The sequence below is a fragment of the Poecilia latipinna genome, unplaced genomic scaffold (assembly GCF_001443285.1).
Source record: "Poecilia latipinna isolate Pla-1442-1.1 unplaced genomic scaffold, P_latipinna-1.0 Scaffold217, whole genome shotgun sequence".
NCBI classification, from domain to species: Eukaryota; Metazoa; Chordata; class Actinopteri; order Cyprinodontiformes; family Poeciliidae; genus Poecilia; species Poecilia latipinna.
The window spans coordinates 163,024-181,207 of record NW_015112833.1 but is presented as its reverse complement, the minus strand read 5'-3'; the positions used below and the strand labels follow the sequence as shown (position 1 = coordinate 181,207).

Here is an 18,184-nt window from a genome sequence, read left to right as displayed (position 1 = left end):
CTGTCATAAATCGCTATCTGACATCATGCCAGACTAAAGTCTACCTTGTTTGTGGTCAGTTAGGGTTTCGGTTTTTTGCTTTCATTTTCCTAAATGCAAATGGTCTCAGTCGTTGTGTCCTTGGGCAAGATACTTCACCCGGCGTCTTGCCTGCTGGTGGTGGCCACAGGGCCAAGTGGCATCTCTGTCCGCGTGTGTGTGAACAGGTGAATAACTGACTGAAGCGTATAGAGCTTTGGAGTCCTTGAACATGATGAAATGCTATATAGCTGTGGGCTATTTACCATTTGCTGCCTTCAAAGTCAAAAGTTTAAGAGAGTCAGTATCTACTGAGAAATGTGTCTGTAAAGTCAGTCATAAGCTTAGTACGTGTTTACAGTTTCCACAAGTCATTTGGTATTTGGTCTTGATGACCGTCGTCACTTTAGGTGAAAACATTTTTTTTTTCCAAAACACCATTTCAACTAATAAGTACACTGGTGGTTTTATCATTTTGTGTTGGTGTTTTATTGCAGGAGGGACTGAGCACTTCACAAAATAGATAGAATAATGAGGAAAGAAAAAAAAATGGAAACATTAAAAGCATTATCTCAAGACATCAGCCAGGAATTTAAAGCTTGGGCACAAAATAGGATTTTGGAACTGGACAATAACTCTAAACTTACAGCTAAGTCTTTCACAAAGTCACTTAAGCATGAAAAAGTCAGTGTTTTGGCATGACTGTAACTGAGTCCTCATGTCAGTCTGTGGGCAAAGTTGAAAAGCTGTGAGTGTGAGTGTGTGTGTGTGTGTACAAGATGGCCTGTATGGCAGTTCTCTAAGTGGAAATTGGAAAAATAAAAATTCAGAGAACAATGTTTAATCAGCTTCTGAAAAGAGTCAGGGATGTTTGGCCCAAGTTATTCAGCACAAAGAGCTATTCTGTCAAATACTTTGAACTTTGAAGAGAGTGAAAAAAAAGCCTCACAAAAAAAAAAAAAAATCATAATTCTAGCATTTAGCAAATATGAATAATTTAAATAATCTTAACTGATCTAAAAAAATTGTCTGATGTATTTATTGTCAGGCATTGAGAAAAACAGGCTATGTGCCTCTAACAGTGTATAAACTTATCTGGCTTGAACTGCAGCTCTATTGTACTGTTTGCGGTTCATTACCCTACCGGTGTTGTCCAGGAAGAACTTGAGAGAGCACTCAATACAGCTGAAGAATCCATCTATAATCATGTCGTCAATGTATTCCACATAGGCCTTCCACTCCTCCGAGGACGACTCGGCTCTGAACAGTGCCTGATTGCTCTAAGACATAAAAAGCAGGACAATCTCAGTAAATCATTTAGAAATTACATTAAAATGTAGTTCAAAGGGAATTCCAAATCCCTGCTTGAAAATGTCTTTTAAAATGATGAAACGTTAGTGAAACCTAAAGAGAATTGGAGATGTCTCAATCATCAGAAAAGTACCTCTAGCAGGAAGTGGATTTTCCCCCCAGAGGACCGCACCACATTGTGAAACCGCTCCACCCTTTCAGCGCGGTCCTCAAGGCAAAGCAGAGCGTCCTTTCTGCTGTCTTTTCTGTCAAACATGGGGACAGCCCACGACTTCATGTACCTCTGCATCTCCTCCACATTCTCCTTGGTCTTTTGAAGTCGGCTCTCCAAGTCACAGACAGCGTCTCGGATGTCTTGGATGTACTGCCAAACACCTGAAAGACGTGTGTGCATTTTAGGATTTTAAGGGGTCCAAAATAAGTTTTATACATTTTATGCATCACTTGGTTATCGCGTGGGACTCGCAAAAAACATTCAGTATCCTTGAACTCTCCCACATTTTGTGACATTACAACCAAAAACTTCTATTTTTATTGGGGTCATATATGACAGACCAACACAGTAGAATTTAACTGTAAGGTGTGCAAAAAAAAAACCACATAGTTTTCAAAGTTGTAATATCTAATAGAAATCTGAATTTTACACAGACATGAACAGTGGGGCGTATTTGTATTCACTATCCATTTGAAGTTGTGAAATTTGTCATTTGAATCTGCCAACTAGACAGTAATAATTTGGGCTATTTAGCCCGTCGTAAGAGAGAAAAAGGGGATGTATTTTTAAAAGTAATATTTTTTACCATGTTATTCATTGTTTAATAAATGTCACAATTCCAAACTAAATATTTACTTAGCAAGCTAACCGTTTAGCTCAAAATAAGATATTTACTTAGTATGCTAGTTCACAACTATAAACTAAATACTTAATTTATAGTATAAACTAAGTATATACTTAGGAACTAAGTAAGTATAAACTAAGTATATACTTAGTTTATATACTAAGTATATAAACTAGCTCCAAATGAAACATTTAGCTCTGAACTAAATATATAAGTTACAAATTAAACGTCTCATTCCAAGTTCAACGAGAAGGTCAAAGCTAAATATTTAGGTTTATGTTGCTAATTAACTCACCGACAAGCGGAAATGGACTACCAAAACAAAAGCCTGGTCCCGCGAACCTCTCTGTTCTCAACTTTTAGGTCCGTAGTCCTACAACTTTTTTGAAATGTCCCTTTTCCCACTACACATTTGATATGAACAGCGAAGCAGCCTCACTAACAAGCAGCCAAACTCTACGGAGCTCGGCTAATTAGCTAAAATTGGAGACAGGTGTGCTGAAGCAGACAGACATCTTAAAGTTGCAGGACACCGACCTTTGTGGACTGTACTTTTAGATTACTGCAGAAGTCCCGCTGGCAAGACTGAATCTCTTCAACTGTTGCTCATGTCAGCCGGAGTTTACGAAAGATTAGCAAGATCGAGCTTTTATTTTGATAGTCCACCTCGGCTTATTGGGAAGAATATTTAGCTATGACCTAAATATTTTTGTTTGGAGCTAAATATTTTTTTTGTTGTTGTTGTTTTGAGACAAATATTTACTTTACAACCTAAATTTTCCACTTGTTAATTACATATTTTTTGCTTGGAACTGTGACATTTCTAAATGCATCAAAAACGACATCCAAAGCTTGGAAAGCATCCATTGTCAGTAAATGGAAAAAGTACAAATCTACCTACACGCCAGCCAAGTAGAGCCTTGCCTTACCAGTCTGGCACTCAATGTACACTACATATTGGGTTTTCCAACATCCCCACCCTTTGCCTTTGGAAATCATACAGCATACTGAGATATATGCCCCCAGCTCAGCATGCAGCAGATAAGTGTGTAGCTGCTGTGTGTTCCTGCAGAGAAACAGTGAGACAGTCCCCACAGACAGCTGAGTGCACTGGCTTGTACCATAAACACTCTTATTTCTGCCCCGTTCTGCCAGAAGTCCCAGAGCCGGAAAAACCAACAACACGTCCTGCTGCTGTGCGTCAATCAACCCTTATCAATGATTAAACAGCTCCTTTATTCTTATTTTATAAGCAAAGCCTTTCAGTTCGTGTTAGATTCTCAAGCAAGCCGCTGTGCCCTCGAACTGACAAGGATGGAGGCAAACGGGAGAGGAGAGAGGGGCAGGAGTCGTTTTCTAACAAGTCTTAGTGTCCTTACGTCCTTTTTTAAATCTGTATTCTCAAATTCTGATATATCACAGTAAATGCATAGAATGTTTTAAAGAAGAAAGTGACAGCAAAAAGTCCGATATGATTCCTGAAAAAGTCAACTCTGGAGGTAAAAAAAAAAAAAATCCCATCTTCCTGCTTCATCACTAGGACAGGAAGACACAAGCTGGAGTTGGGATTTCCTCAACTGCTTAGCAACCGACATCAGAGCCACCAGTTAGCAATGGCTCTTTGTACTGTCATGGTGGCCAACAACATAGCAACTCTATTGAATCAGCAACACACGACATTGAAAAAATAAATAAATAACATACTAGAAACCGTTATCCAACAGGTTATTGCCATTATTTTTCTGGAATACATGCAGCGTTTCCTGTAGAAAAGAGGTTGTCAAGCGTAAACGCATGGATACCAGAGGGTTGGTTATAACAAAAATGAAGTCTTAAGGTTTGTTTAAACAAAATAATCTCCTCTAACTGACTGTATGAATTTGTTCTGGCTTAATTGTACGTGCAATTTCAACTGAGAAAAATAAAAATAAAAATACTTGCATCACTTGTACCATTGTTGCCAAATCTCCATTAGGAAGACGTACCAGAAACAAACATTAAGACTTTTCATGTTTGGCTTTCCATACTTTGCTCAAAGCCTCCCTGTAAAAGTCCATTCATGGAGGTTTGATTGGACGACAATCCCTGGGGTTAGGAGGAGCAGTCTTCTGTTTAGCTTTGGGTAACTCAGAGGCCCGTTGTTTTCCAGATGACGAGGCTCTGCTGGTGTCTACCTCTGTGACTTTCCACTTGAAAAGGAGCAGTTTGTCGTCAAGTGCAAAGTGGCTGAGAGCCTTCAAGTCCAAGTCAAAACAACAGAAAAGCCTCAGATATGAAGGTTTGTGCTTTCAGCTTGACAGTTTGTATGTCTGAGCACTGAAGAGGCCGTCACCACTTTTCAAATCTTTTGTGTGACAACATTTAGAGTACATGGTTTGTGGGGGGGAGAAAAAAAAATAAAAAAGAAGAAACCACGACAGACGAGACAGAGATGAAAGTACCACTGTGTGAGTACACCGTGACCGGATAACCTTTAGCTGCAGAACACACCGAAGTTAGCTTCTGCTGGAGCACTTCCTGTCAAAAAAATAAAATCTTAAAATCTTAAACGGCCAGACTGATTCGACCTCGACAAGACAACTCCACACCGAACGGAGTCTTTGAAACACAAAGATTGTTTGAAGATTTGCAAAACCCTGCCTGCAGTTTGTGGAAACAGAAAAGAGCGTTGTCAAAAGTTTTTGGCATGAGAACCGCTTTAAACTTAGACGAGCACAAAAACTGCAATATGTGGACTAGTCGAATCATGACGGTTATCACTGATTCTATGAAGCAGTTTCTGATTTAAGAAACTATTTGTAAGAATAACAAAGAAAAAAAATGTGATTCTTAGTTTTCCTGAAAATTAGTTCCACGTCTTCCTGGTGAAATTAGCATAATCTAACATTTTGACTTGTGAGCTGGCTGTACGGCTACACCCCGACGGGCAGCAGCAAAAGCAACAAGACGTTGTGCAAAGAAATTGCAAATTATGTTAGCTCCACCATCAATAATCGACCGACTCTTCCATGAAACAACAATTCTCTTTGAGGACGTGAGCTTTGTTTTTTGTTTTTTTTAGTCGTTGTTTTTCCTATTAATTATTTATCTGCCCAAGTCTGTAAATTATTCAGCACGACACTCATTTTGAAGATATTTCGTTTTGCAATTGTAATGAAACTTTTAAATGCTGCGAGCAACAGCAAGCAAAAGGAGTCTGCGTGTTTGTGCCGTATTTCTCATTTTGCTACGGGGCGCAGGCAGAACGGGTGGGGGGGGGAACAAACATGGGAACGACTGAATACCGCTGCACCGAGCGTGACGGTATGAAAAAACACGAGCCGTTTAGAAGCGTCGCTGCTGTACGTGTGACTTCATCCGCTGACCTCTGCTGTTCCAGTTCAGGCTCTCCTCTGCCTCCCACAGCCGAGCGTCGACGTCTCCGAGCTGACCCTGAATCAGAGGACGCTCCACGTCCAGCACAGACAGCATCACCTGTGTTCAAGCAAAAGGGAAGGGAAGGAAAAATAAATAAATAAAAAAATACATGTAAATCTGTCATGAAATATTAATATTAATGGGGTGTTCGCATTTCCAAACTCACAGTTTCAGCATCGTTTGCCTGTTTCTCTGGCGTTACAAGCCGACTGGACCGAAATAGCTGGAATCTGTGCGTTGCTGTACGTTCGCATTGTAAACGGGCTTAATTGGGGGAATGTATGATGAATGCGGCCGAGGATAATAGGAGCCGTTTGCTGTGTCGCTGCGTTAATTACGCAAGTGATTTCTTGCATATTGTTCTATTATTCATTATTGACACTGCATTGCCCCTCTGTTTAGTTCCCATTAAGGCCGACAATGGGAAAAGTGTCTTGGGTAAAGACGGGCGTATTATACATACAAATTCATTTTTCAAACGGGTGAACAAAAACAAAAAAACTGAAAAAAAACTATGCTAACGTCTGTAAAATTCAGGAATTAAATTTACATAAGTCACCATCTATCTCGGTAGATAATTTATCACAGAGCAGCTGGTTTACATCATGATTTATGTTTCACATGAATCTACATCCATCTTTCACTGAGAACATCTTAGAAAGGTGGATCTGGTCAAGTTTTTTTTTTTTTTTTTCGAATGTAATGAATGATGGGGCCATTCTGATCCAGGATTAGTCTGATGGTGACGTCCTTCATTTTAATGACTCTTTCCTTCTTTTCCAATTATTATAATTTATGTGAGCCTTAGTCAGATCTTAACCTATAACACAGGCATTGGAAACCTTGCTACTGTCTGAATACATTATGCCATGCACTGGTGTGAAAGCAGGGGACCGGAAATACGATGCTTCATCCGAGCAGTCTGTCACGATTACAATGTCGACATACAGTGGACCCCAACCCATCCACAGGTTATGTTCCACGTTTCTGTGGAACGTAACTCCATAATATCCTCCGATTCACAGATCTGAGAGAATAAATAAGATATTTGAAAGAAAATGCAAATATGAGACGCCACTCACTGGCATTTGCAAAGAAGTTAATCCAGGACTTTCCTGTACCGTACCTCCAAGAGTGAATGTAAGGAAAACCGTAAATGTCTACTTCTACTGTAGTGCTAAGCTAGTTTAAAATGTGGGCCTGTCACGATAACAGATTTTGCTGGACGATAAATTGTCCCAGCAGTTATTGCAATAAAACGATAACATTGTTGTTTTGAGACCGCTTTTGAGTAATAAAGTAGTAATGAAGGCATTCTGAAGGATCAATAAACTTTAAATTCTAATGAACATTTAAACACTGGAACTGGAAGACATTTGAAATATCCAAAATAAATAAAGAAAACAACAGAAAGAACAAATAAAGTGAATTATGATGTCTTTGTAAGCAAAAAGTATCTTTCATAAAAAGGGACCAGACTGAAGACTTTTGTCACTGAGTTTTTGGTAAAAGGAAAGAGAGTCGAGAAAAACGATAAATCAAGCAAATAAGAATTATTTCTTTTAATTTATCATGCGACTAACTGATTTATTGTTTATCGCGGCAGGCGGACTATTAAGGTATATTTGGTGCTACAAAATAAGCGTTTTCAGACGGGGCCTCTGAGTAATTGTGGACGACTGTGAGTTGATATATTTTGAAGCTCTATGAGCAACACTTGGTTTTACATGCGGCGCGACACGGAGCTACAAGACAACAGGAACTGGATGACAGAAGGTGTGTTTAATCAGTCTACCACACATTCTTTGGAAGTGTTTGACATTCTGTGGTAGACTCAGGCATAAAATAGGATTATATGTGACTTAGAAACACGGGAGATTGCTGCTAAAGCCGCAAATGCTAATTTTGCTAACAATTAGCATACAAACCGTTACAAGTGTCAACCGTGTTCAATGTTTTCACCTTGGCTTCAGTACTGTATAAGCGCTACTTCTTTCACGTACACTCAGTGTGAAGCCGCCGCTCCTCTTTAAATATTAATGACCATAAATAGTGAATCGGCTGCTTTAACTACTCTGTCACCATGTTCTTTGATGGAGCCGGTGGCTTTTCAGACGTTTTATCAGCGTTTGACACCCGCAAGCCACAGAGTTGACAGCAGCAGCATCTTTAGATGATAACTCTGCTCTGAAGTCGACGACGTCACCCTCTTCCCTCCACCTCCAGCTCTTTATTTCTCTGTATCTCAGCTTCAGCAGCTTCTATATAAGGAGTTCTTCAAACTGTGGATTTCGGTTCCTGCAAACGTTTAAAATGTGTTTGTTTTTTTTGTTGTTGTTGTTTGCTTCTGTTGCCGTAGCCGTCTCCTGAGTGTGTCGGTTAGCAAGTGCAGCCTCCTCACACATTCAATATTCTGAGAATCGCTCGCTCTCATCCTTCCTGACCTTGTTGTATCGGACTGCAGTGAGCTCCAGGTTGGCCACGTACTGCCACAGCCGCTCCCTGGCCGCGTAGAGCTGAACGGCAGCCTCCGGTATGGCCTCAGTCGGTCGACGCATCAAGTACTTCACTTCTCTGAGCACGGCTGCCAGCTAGGAAAAAGCAAAAAGAGTCCAAAACAGTCGAGGTTGAAGCCCAGCAACAAACGCTTTGGCCCAGTCCTGTCCTGGACAGAAGCAGTCAGGACTGAGTGGAATCTCTAGGCTGCTTCTTCACACACATCTCTTCAGCTCTGCTCACCAATTATCTGACTGAGGTCAGGTCTTTTTCCTGAAACATTACTTTCCCTTATGCCACTTTGCAGCTAATTTGGGTGGTGTGATTAAATTCCCTGTCCGTTTGCAGGGCCCACTTGTGCCCAAGCGTTTGCTTCCTAGTTGATATCTTGAAATGTAGATTCAACACATGCACAACAGGAACCTGCCAACCCTATTACTCTGCTGGAAGGGTGTTCTCAGGCCTGCTTTTTACTCCAAGAGTAATGAGGATCATAATGGACAAAAGATTAAGTCCCTGATTGGACTTGGACTCTGTCAGTTGGTTTGTATTCTCTGTTTGGAGCTGTGGCTTCTTTCCGGCTGAGTGGCTTTTCAGCACGTCAGCAAAGGACACAGTTTGAAAGTAATTAATGACTCAGTCTTACTAAATGAATGAATGCTGGTTTTCGTACGTGCAGAGGAGCTCGCACTTCCAGGCTTCATACAATTATGATCAAAGCTGAACCACAATTTATCCTTTTCCCTGATTTGTCTGTCATGTTTGGGGTGTTGCCTGACAAAAAAAAAAAAAAAAAAAAAATCCACAAGCTATAGAAATCCACAACTCAGTCAGGAAAAAACACCTGTCACAGCCAGGAGGAGGGTCTTATCTGTAAGAATCCGCTCATGTACATGCTGCTCAGGGGAGAGCTTATTAATAACTCTCCCCTGTTTCCTGTAACAGTAAGTTGTGTCGCCGCCGTTAGAACATTTAGCAACGAGTACACGACGCTGATTGGCAGCGCCAAGACCCTCCTCCTGGCTCTGATTGGTTGTTTTTGACCAGGCGCGGTACATACATTTTTCTTTAATAAAATGTACATACTCCAGCTTTAAGGAAACTAATCAAATCATCTCCAGAAAAAGTCTCTAAATATTTTAGGATTTTTGGAAAGTAAAAAAATATTTTTGTTATCCTAACTGACCTGAAGCAGCCTGTGGGGGGAAATAACGTTATGCAACTCGTTCTACAGTTAATGTAGAAACGCCTGCTTATCGTATTGCCAACAGAATTGCAACATACACTATAGTACTTCAGGAATCAGGAATAATAATTGCTTCTTTCCCTTAAATAAAAGCAGCAAAATCACACCACACATCTTTATTTTGCCTGTTTGTGTAAATCCTGTGAAACATTTTCCTATTTCTGCTCAAGGTCATGCCATAAATAAGAGCGTCATCACGGCCCGAGCTCATTCTCAACGGCGTGTGAGGTTAGCATAAGAACCTGCGGGTTGAAATTGACAGAGATCAGATGAGTGTCCAAGTCTCGGCTGATTAACGGCGAGCTGAGGCTGTGCTGCGAGCTCTCGCCCACGGCCTCCGTCCACGTCACGTACGCGCCGGCCGAGTATCTGGAATACCAAACACAGAGAGGACAAGCTGCGATCACTATCAGGCATGAGTTCCTCTAGACGGCAAAAAAAAACAAAAAAAAACAAACAATCTGCAACGTTAACATCCACAATGCTTCACATTCCCACTTAAAGAGCTCGGCTTTAATTTCCACAGCGGTAGATGAGTACGCGGGGCCCCCGTAGAAATTAGCATAAGCGACGAAACAAGCAGCTAAAAGGCGTATGATTGAGGCGTTTTGTCAACCCTCGGAGGTTGTAAATAGAACGAGAGGCGTGATCCGCCTGTCCGCGTCTAGCAGACAATAAAGGGCAGAGGGAGTGTTAGGTGTGTGTGTGGAGTGTGTGTGGAGTGTGGGTTGTAATATGGGGATAAACGCTGATTCATCTGCGAGAGGCGGCAAACAGACAAGATGTCAGGGCTCTCTACGTCTATATCAATCTGTAAATAGCCACATTTATGATGAGGACTCGGTCGGGCGCGCGCCGCGTGCGCCTTATTGAATCTCTGCTGTGAGCTTCATTTCCTGATAGTGGCACCGCAGACACAGAGGCAATCAAATGCCTCGGTCACGGCCATAAATCACGCCGCATTTCGTCTGCGGGGGTAAATGAGTGAGGATGCCAGTCCTGCTCCTAAACAGAATATGTATAATAATAATAGTGGCATTCATCGGAGGCAGCTGAGACGATTATTACCAAGGAAGAAGGGCTCTAATTTCTGACGGGGAGTAAATTGTGGACAAAGAACTCGCCGTGTTCATCATCCCATTACTCCGTTCTGGGGAACATGGAGTGAAGGAGTAATTGTAAGCTTGTGAAGCGCCAAAGAAGCAGCACCTTCGATCTGGGTAGTGTAGAAGCACAAGGACTTGTATCACACACTACATTTTGAGAATATATAAATCATTACTCCCCCCGCCCCAGAATTTTAAGTTTAGCTAAAAACATTTTGGATTTTCTTTAAAATCGCAGTTTTGAGCAGAGTAGTGAACCTATTCTTTTTATCTGGTTCAGTTTCTTTATTATTTTTTTTTTTTTTACATTGGTTGCTCTACTTCTTATTGCACTGACTGAACAAATTAAAGTTGTGTTGTTTTCACATGTTTGAACAAACTTGTGAAGCTATTGGTGTATTTATGTTTTATGATATCTCTGCACCGGTGCAGAGATATCAAATAGATTAGTAATTCAGCACCTTTATGCCTGTGTATTAAAGGAAAAACATTTTAAGCCAATTCAGTGGTGCTTTTCTGTGTCCGTACTAAACCTCAGATATCGGCTTTGGTAGTGAAGAAAGTGGATCGGTGCGTCCCCTAGTTACAGTATTTTATTTTTTTTTGTCAATTACTTTTGAAAACATTTTACACCAATAGGAATATTCATAATGTAAGGGCATATCAGAGATGAAATACATTTCCCTGATTTCATCTGGGTAACTTCCACGTCATAAATGAAACTTAAAAAAACGTTTAATTTTTAGTATTGTGGTACGGCATCGTTGTTTGGGTCAGAGCGCACTATGGTATTTGTTCAATAAACTACATAAATATAAAGCGTCTTTTCGAACATGAGACCAAAACAAAAGCTTTAAACAACAAACAACACAACGTAATATCAATTACATTCCCTTTCAATTCTCTGTACCGTTCCTGACCTGTTCTTCTGGCAGAACATATTTCTTCTGCACAATCTGTGAATTACACAAATGTACATGAATATAAAAGCATCCAGATAAATGTAGGTAAACTCCGTTATCAAAGAAAAATGCTTAGCAAAGGGATTTTTGAAGCAGATCTGCCTTTAAATCCAGGACTACTAGCGCACACATTTGTGCATTTTTGTAAAAAAAAAACACAAAAAGATAACCTTTGGTAAACTGAGGACGGGCAGATTGCCTTAAAATGTTACAAGCAAAAAGTTGAGCATGAATTCAGCTTTCTGTTATCAAATCTGTATTCATAATTTACTTTTAAATTAAGCATTAAAATACAGTCCATTTTTGGTTGCACAGGGAAGCTGCTGATAGCTAGTTATCTACAAATAGCCTTTTGGGCTAAAGCCTAAATTTAAGAGCCAAATGGTTCTTTTAGAACCAATCGTTCTTTTTCTAAATAAAACCCTAAACAAGCTGACAAATCCAGGTAGTTTAGAATGTAGATGCTGAAGAAAAAATTTTTTCCCTAATGTTGGTAAAAACTGTTTAGTAAGAAATTAAAGGAAAAGAAGTACAATGTCAAAAGATTGCATCTTCTATTTCTGCAACAAACTGGGCATAAATTGTACATTAGTGATGGCATAAACTTTACACATGAATAATTTAAGAAGACAATGAAGAAAAAACATGAACTGACCTTTTTTTTTTTAAAAAAATACTTCCTATCACATGAGGCACAATAGCAGCGACTCCATAACTAATGAGTTGATGAAGGTCAAGTCTCTAGGTGAGCATATAAAATCCTAAAAACAGTTAACTTATGATGATCATTTTAGTAATCGATTATTCTTTGTGATTAATTGATTAATTAGATTTTTAAAAATCGCAATGTTCTACACACTTTTCATTTAACCACTTAAGCCTTTTTTATACTAACTGACTAATATTAGAAATACATTAAAATATGCAAATAAACAAATAATTCAATTCCTTCTGTAAGCAAGAAAAATACATATTTTTTTTCAGCTAATGTGCAAAAATACAGCATTCATTTGAATGCTTTGACTAGACCACTTGAGGAGTTTAGGGTAAAATATGCTTACAGATAAACGTGTTTGTATCTTAAATGAGAAATGTATGTTTATTTTTGACTTAATTTCTGCTCTGAATATGTTGTTCTCTCAACATACTCCATTTTTGAGGTGACCAGTTACCGATTAATCAATTACTAAACGACTATTTTAATAATCGATTCATCACCATTCGTCCGATTAATCGTTTCAGCCCTGAGCAAACCTGAATAAATTTACAATAAACACCAATAATAATAGCACAAAAAAACCTGAATTGAGGTCAATACCTTCTCTCCAAGAACATAAAGACTTGCTCTCTACTCTAGTAAGAACAAGAACAATGTACTTTCTAGCCAGAATCTGTCCTACTTGACAAGAAATCAAGTGCAGAATTCATCCGTAAGTCTCTGCTGCTGCTGCACAGACACTTCAAAAGACAAAAAAAAAAAAGTTCTGCTTAGAATATGCATCAACAACAAAGAGCACGAAGCCCCAAACCAGGGCTGGATGATTTGATTTTGTTCTTGCAGCCAATGGGAGAAGAAACTTCTCTGTTCCTCTGAAGTGTACGTTGATCTGTACTGCTACAATACCGAGCTCTATACGGACAAAACAGATGTTCCAGTTACGGTAATCAGTCCTCATTTACAGCTACAATATGTGTGGGTTCATTTTGGCCTCACTGACAGGTACCGCTCTGCATGAATTAATCTGCATCTACAAGGAGAGACGGTTTAAAACACTGGTCTCTGTTGGCACACGGCTAATTTAAACGAATGGCTGAATAAGAGGCTTCTGCAGGAACTGATGGCATGATGCCGGGGAGGTAATGCAATCGTTTCATTCTGCTGTCCTGGAGCAGAAACATGTCTGAAACATGGAGGACCATCATCATCATCGTCATCATCATCACTACTACTGAACGTCATTAGTGAAGAGCTTTTAATCTGCGCTAAGTTTTATTAAAAGTTTTGTAAACATAAAAAAAAAAACTATTATTCAAAATTGAATTATGGCAGGTCCTTCCTCCCAGCAGCTGTTTTGCTCTCAATGTTCCATTTCTGGTAGATAATCTGTCATTATTGGAAATTAAAACCTCTGTCAAACTTATATTCAGTCATCCAAGAAGTTTGTATCTGACAGGAAACAAGACGTGAATCTCTCAGAAAATAACACCCGACAGAGAGTGTGTCATTTACGCCAACATCTAAACATTTCCAAATGGTTTCCGAAAACACACAGCAGTCAAATCCTCATATTTGCTGACAGGTTTTTTGCACGTTTCAGCTGCTGTTCCAAGGATTTATCTTCGGTTACGAGTTGCAATTCCACGATTGGACGGTCAAATCGATTTCTGACTTTCTTCAAAGATTCTCTGTCGGATTCCAAAACATTAATACTACTACTAGTCAGAAAAACGAAATAAACGATTGCTTTGAAACCTAAATCTAATAGGAGTATGAATAACTTCGGGCTGAACCGCAACGTCTTAGCAAAGAACATGAAAAAATAACTCCTTGTACGAAAAAAGATGCATCAAAAAAGTGTTTCCACGAGGAATATTCCAGTCAGGGAGCTTATGAAGAAAAACATAAAGGCTCGCTCAACTTTTAAATACTTTTTAATCTCTTATCATGGCTGCCAATAAGACACTTCTGGGTGATTTTTATCAGTTCGGAGAGCAAAAACAGAACATTGGGCTTCACCCTGCGCCTGTTTGGAAATACGAAAGATAAAGAAACCATTCCGTGTCGCGGCTAACGTTAAATTAGTTTTGATTCTAATATGATATTTAACTCACCCGGCGAAAGCAGCAAAAAAAGAAACAGAAAGGCTAAATATATTCATAGAATGTGTTGAAATATTCCCTCGGATGTTTACTAACACAAAACATGTCATACTAAATGAACACTCTTTTTTTTTTTCCATTGACCACAAGAAGGTTTATTTGTATGTGTGTGTGTGTGTGTGTGTGTGTGTGTGTGTGTGTGTGTGTGTGTGTGTGTTGTATGAGTCCATTGCTCACTTGGCATCAGCGAGCAGCGACAGTGCATATGGGATTATGGGAGTCCTGCGGAATGATCTGCAGAGCAGCACCGAAGTAATGAGAACATAAATCATGGCCAGAACTGCATGCCGACACGCTGATCCACAAGAGACCGCTTCATGAATGCTAGGCAGTAAACTAACAAAATTACAAATGCTCACTTTACAAAAAAAAGAACAAAAAAAAAAAAAACACAGCATCATGTGGGGGAAGGAAAATGTCATTAACGGTTATTATTTAACAAACACGCTTCCTGTTTTAAGCTTCTTCTTTTTTTCTACTGTTAACTTACAGAGCAAGTAAAGCGAAGTCTTCCTGCTCACCCTCTCTGTCCTGTTGTTTTATTCAGTGACACATATATGATGACACACACTGTAAGATGAGATAATGCACACACACACACACACACACACACACACCTGTCCAGCAGTTGCGTCATCTCCTCATAATTCTGGATAACCCTGGCTCCTTCCGCAGACTCCAAGCACCTGATGAAAGTTTACAATAAAGTTCATGTCGATTTATTACAGCACTTTTTAAGAGGCTTTTAAAAGTGGTGACTTCATTCTGAGACCCTCAGAAAAGAGGGAAAACATCAAGTTTGATTTTTTTGTTTTGTTTTATTCATCTATGTTGAGAAGCAGCTCACGAGGGGAAGAGGAGCCTCAGTTTGGAGAAGGGGACCCGGATGCGCTGCTGCAGCTCGTGAGCCCATCTCAACCCTCCAGATACCTCTGGCATGTTCTTATTGGTTGGTGCTGAGCCTGAGGAGGACAAACATTGCACAGAATTACACAGACATGGAGTTTTCATGCAATGTGTAGCTAATAAATATTAGCTAAAAATGTCCTGGTCTTCAAAATGTTGCTTAATGTTCTTACTAAGTTGTTATACCCTTCTGGGGTGTCAGTGTAAATATGTTAAATAAGTTCTAGACAGATTTCATTGGTAACCCTAAATCTGATGATTGGTTTGAACACCTAAGGCAGAAAATAACATTTGAAATAATTGGCAATACATTTTTCCATCATTGCTGATTCTGGTCCACTCTTCTCTGCAGATTTCTTATTGCAACATCTCTGTTTTGCTTTTAGTATATGTCGCCCTGTCAGGTTCTGTGATATCTAACGGTGGCAGAAAATCTTCCATGTAAAAGCAACCAAAACTCCAGATGAAGAAATCTGTGTCAAATTTGTATTTTTGTCAAGTTTCTTTACAGTCCAACTTCCATTTCGCAGTACCTGACTGACTAAACTTTCTTCCTTAGATTACGAGAGGCGCCGTTTTCCTCTTTAGACAGCATAACTGTTCTTTTGGGGAAGGAAGCGGAACAACCTGAACGTGGCGAATGAGAATCATTTCCACGCAGTCAAGCAGTCCAGTCACATAGCGTGATACGAGGGAGGCTTCGAAATGCGCTTTGACAAGGGGGTTGTGCTGCGTTCAAGACTTGCGAAGTCAGCAAGTTTCCGGTGATTGTGTTCTTCTAAATTAATAAGTTTTAATATCAAGACTATTCAAAGTTTCATAAATTTCAGGGTGTCCTTGAAGCGTTCCAGTGGACCTCACTGTTCACTGAGCACAAAATTATTTCCTTAACTATTATTCAGCTTTTTCTCCCCCTTTCTTTCTGATGGAGGCTTGTAAGGAAGTTGCATCAAAGACGCCCTTCCTATTCAAACATTAAAAGCCAGCTCACCAAAACACACAAATTGCTCTGAAGCATAAAGTAAGGCTTTGAGTCTTTTCCTAAGCCTCATCTCATAAACTGAGGTAAAGATCTAATGTTATTACAGATATCGCTTTGAATCTCACCCAGCTCCTTCATGGCTTTCATCTGTTTGTTGTAAAGCTGTTTACAGGAGTCTAGCTCTTTGTCAAACAGGGACAAAAGGAGAGGATATTTTCCCACGACATCGACGGCGATCAGCGGACGCTCTGTCAGGCCGCCAAACATTTCCAGGACCTGAAAACGTCAGAGAAATTAAAAAAGAAAAAAAAAAAAAAAGAGAGAGATTGAAATCTTTACATAGGCGTGTGCCCACGGATTTGTTCACGTACGGAAGGGAGATTGTGCTACCAGACCTTAAAGGTGTGCTCCAGTCCTGAGGCGTCATCAAAAGCCTGACAGAAGATTGCCCCTAGGCGGCGATCTGCGTCATCCACCTTCAGCTTAAAGTCCCTCACATCTCCTTCGAATTCCTGCAAGGCAAACTGCTCAGCGGGAACGGTGGCCACAGCATCACACCGCGGGGCCGATGTAACCCAAAGCCAGCATAGCATATTGCTTTTTACATCTGACTGACTCCCAAAGTTATTCGGCTAAGACTGACTGCTCCTTACAAGCAAAATAAATTGCCTTGTCCCGATGTGAAGAGAGGAAAATCTGCAACTTACTTGGCATTTAAAATAGAGGGGGTGGGGGATAGAGAGCAAGGGGTTTGGAAGGAACACGACTTGTTTAGCAAAAAGCCGAGTGACCAGGCAGCTGTGGCGGTAGGTTATTCTGGAGAAGCCTCGCTGTTCTCAAATAAATAAGTTGACCATAGAGTTGCTACGGATACACAACCCTCATCGAAAGAGCACCACAATCCATAGCTGTGATACATACCGTGTTGGTGGCGTCTAAGCAGTCATACGGCTTTTCTGTAAAGACCCTATAGGAGTCCAGGAGCTCTTGATAGAGCAACTGGATCTGAAGGCTAAGAGCTTTTCCTCGGATGCCTCCAATCTCCAGTTTCTCGAGCTTCATCAGGTCCAAATACGTTGACAGGACATCCTGTGATGGAACAACATAGGGAAGCACGTCACAATCAAACACATCAGGATCTCATTCGTCAAATAAGTTCCAGAAACAAAGATTTTGCTGCTTTTTCATCTTTGAAAGCCTTCCCATGTTTACCTTTATATTTTCCAGTGTGCTGATAAATTGATCCAACCTTGAGAAAACCAGCATTGGGGAAAAATCCCAAGGCCTAACCATGATACCATTCTTCTGGTACTTCCTCAGGTTGGCCCTGTGGTCCTCATAGGTGCTCCTGAAGAGCCGCAGGACCTCCAGGCTCGTCTGGACCCTCACAAGACTCTCGGCGGGTTCTCCTGTCAGAACCTCCTCTGGAACTAGATACACCCTGGCCTGATTGTTGGAGATCAATAACATGTTAGCTTGGCTTTGTTAGGCTTGTGATCCACAGTACATTTGCTGTAGTAACAGCTGGATGGGCTGAAGTAGTGTGATTATGTCTACTCGCTGAACTTTCAAATTTCAATTGCCACAATCGGCCCTCTGAGGACATTCATGATCCTAAAATGTCCTGTAAAAAGTTGGACACTCATGTTTTAAACCAAAACTGGAACACAGTTAGATTGTGGTTGGTGTCATTACCAGATGAAAGTTTTTACCTCCCTCATTCTTCATGGTTGATGGAAACTCTACCTGCTATTTTCATCAGATGTGAAAAACTCTGAGTTTCTTCTAAAGCCATTGTCTCTGAAAGAGCTTACGTTTGCATCTATGCTCCCCCTGTAGGTGGTCCATTATAATCTCCTTACATTTTACAACAGAATGTGCCATAATGTCATAATCACATAATAAGAATCAGAATATACTGATTTATTGATCCCCAAGGGGAAATTTCTTTTTTTGTTGACAAGCTACAAGCTACTCCCATACAAATATCCCAGCAAATACAAGTTAAACTATATATATAT

The 18,184-nt window shown here is 40.1% G+C and overlaps 1 protein-coding gene across 4 annotated transcripts in view; it reads right to left on the bottom strand.

The window, feature by feature from the left end:
• dnah9 (dynein, axonemal, heavy chain 9) overlaps positions 1-18,184 on the bottom strand; it is a 189,931-nt gene that overhangs the window by 157,479 nt on the left and 14,268 nt on the right. Inside the window, exons 6-16 of one of the 4 annotated variants that reach the window (XM_015031765.1) lie at positions 17,376-17,609; positions 17,085-17,252; positions 16,559-16,675; positions 16,289-16,439; positions 15,123-15,237; positions 14,893-14,961; positions 9,570-9,696; positions 8,030-8,176; positions 5,534-5,642; positions 1,463-1,704; positions 1,163-1,298 (exon numbers count right to left, since the gene is read on the bottom strand). In XM_015031765.1, coding sequence (XP_014887251.1) covers positions 1,163-1,298; positions 1,463-1,704; positions 5,534-5,642; positions 8,030-8,176; positions 9,570-9,696; positions 14,893-14,961; positions 15,123-15,237; positions 16,289-16,439; positions 16,559-16,675; positions 17,085-17,252; positions 17,376-17,609 — 1,615 coding nt within the window. Of the gene's footprint in view, positions 1-1,162; positions 1,299-1,462; positions 1,705-2,463; positions 2,649-5,533; positions 5,643-8,029; positions 8,177-9,569; positions 9,697-14,892; positions 14,962-15,122; positions 15,238-15,491; positions 15,532-16,288; positions 16,440-16,558; positions 16,676-17,084; positions 17,253-17,375; positions 17,610-18,184 lie in introns of those variants that run through there. The other 3 variants (XM_015031766.1, XM_015031767.1, XM_015031768.1) reach the window with 3 other exon arrangements.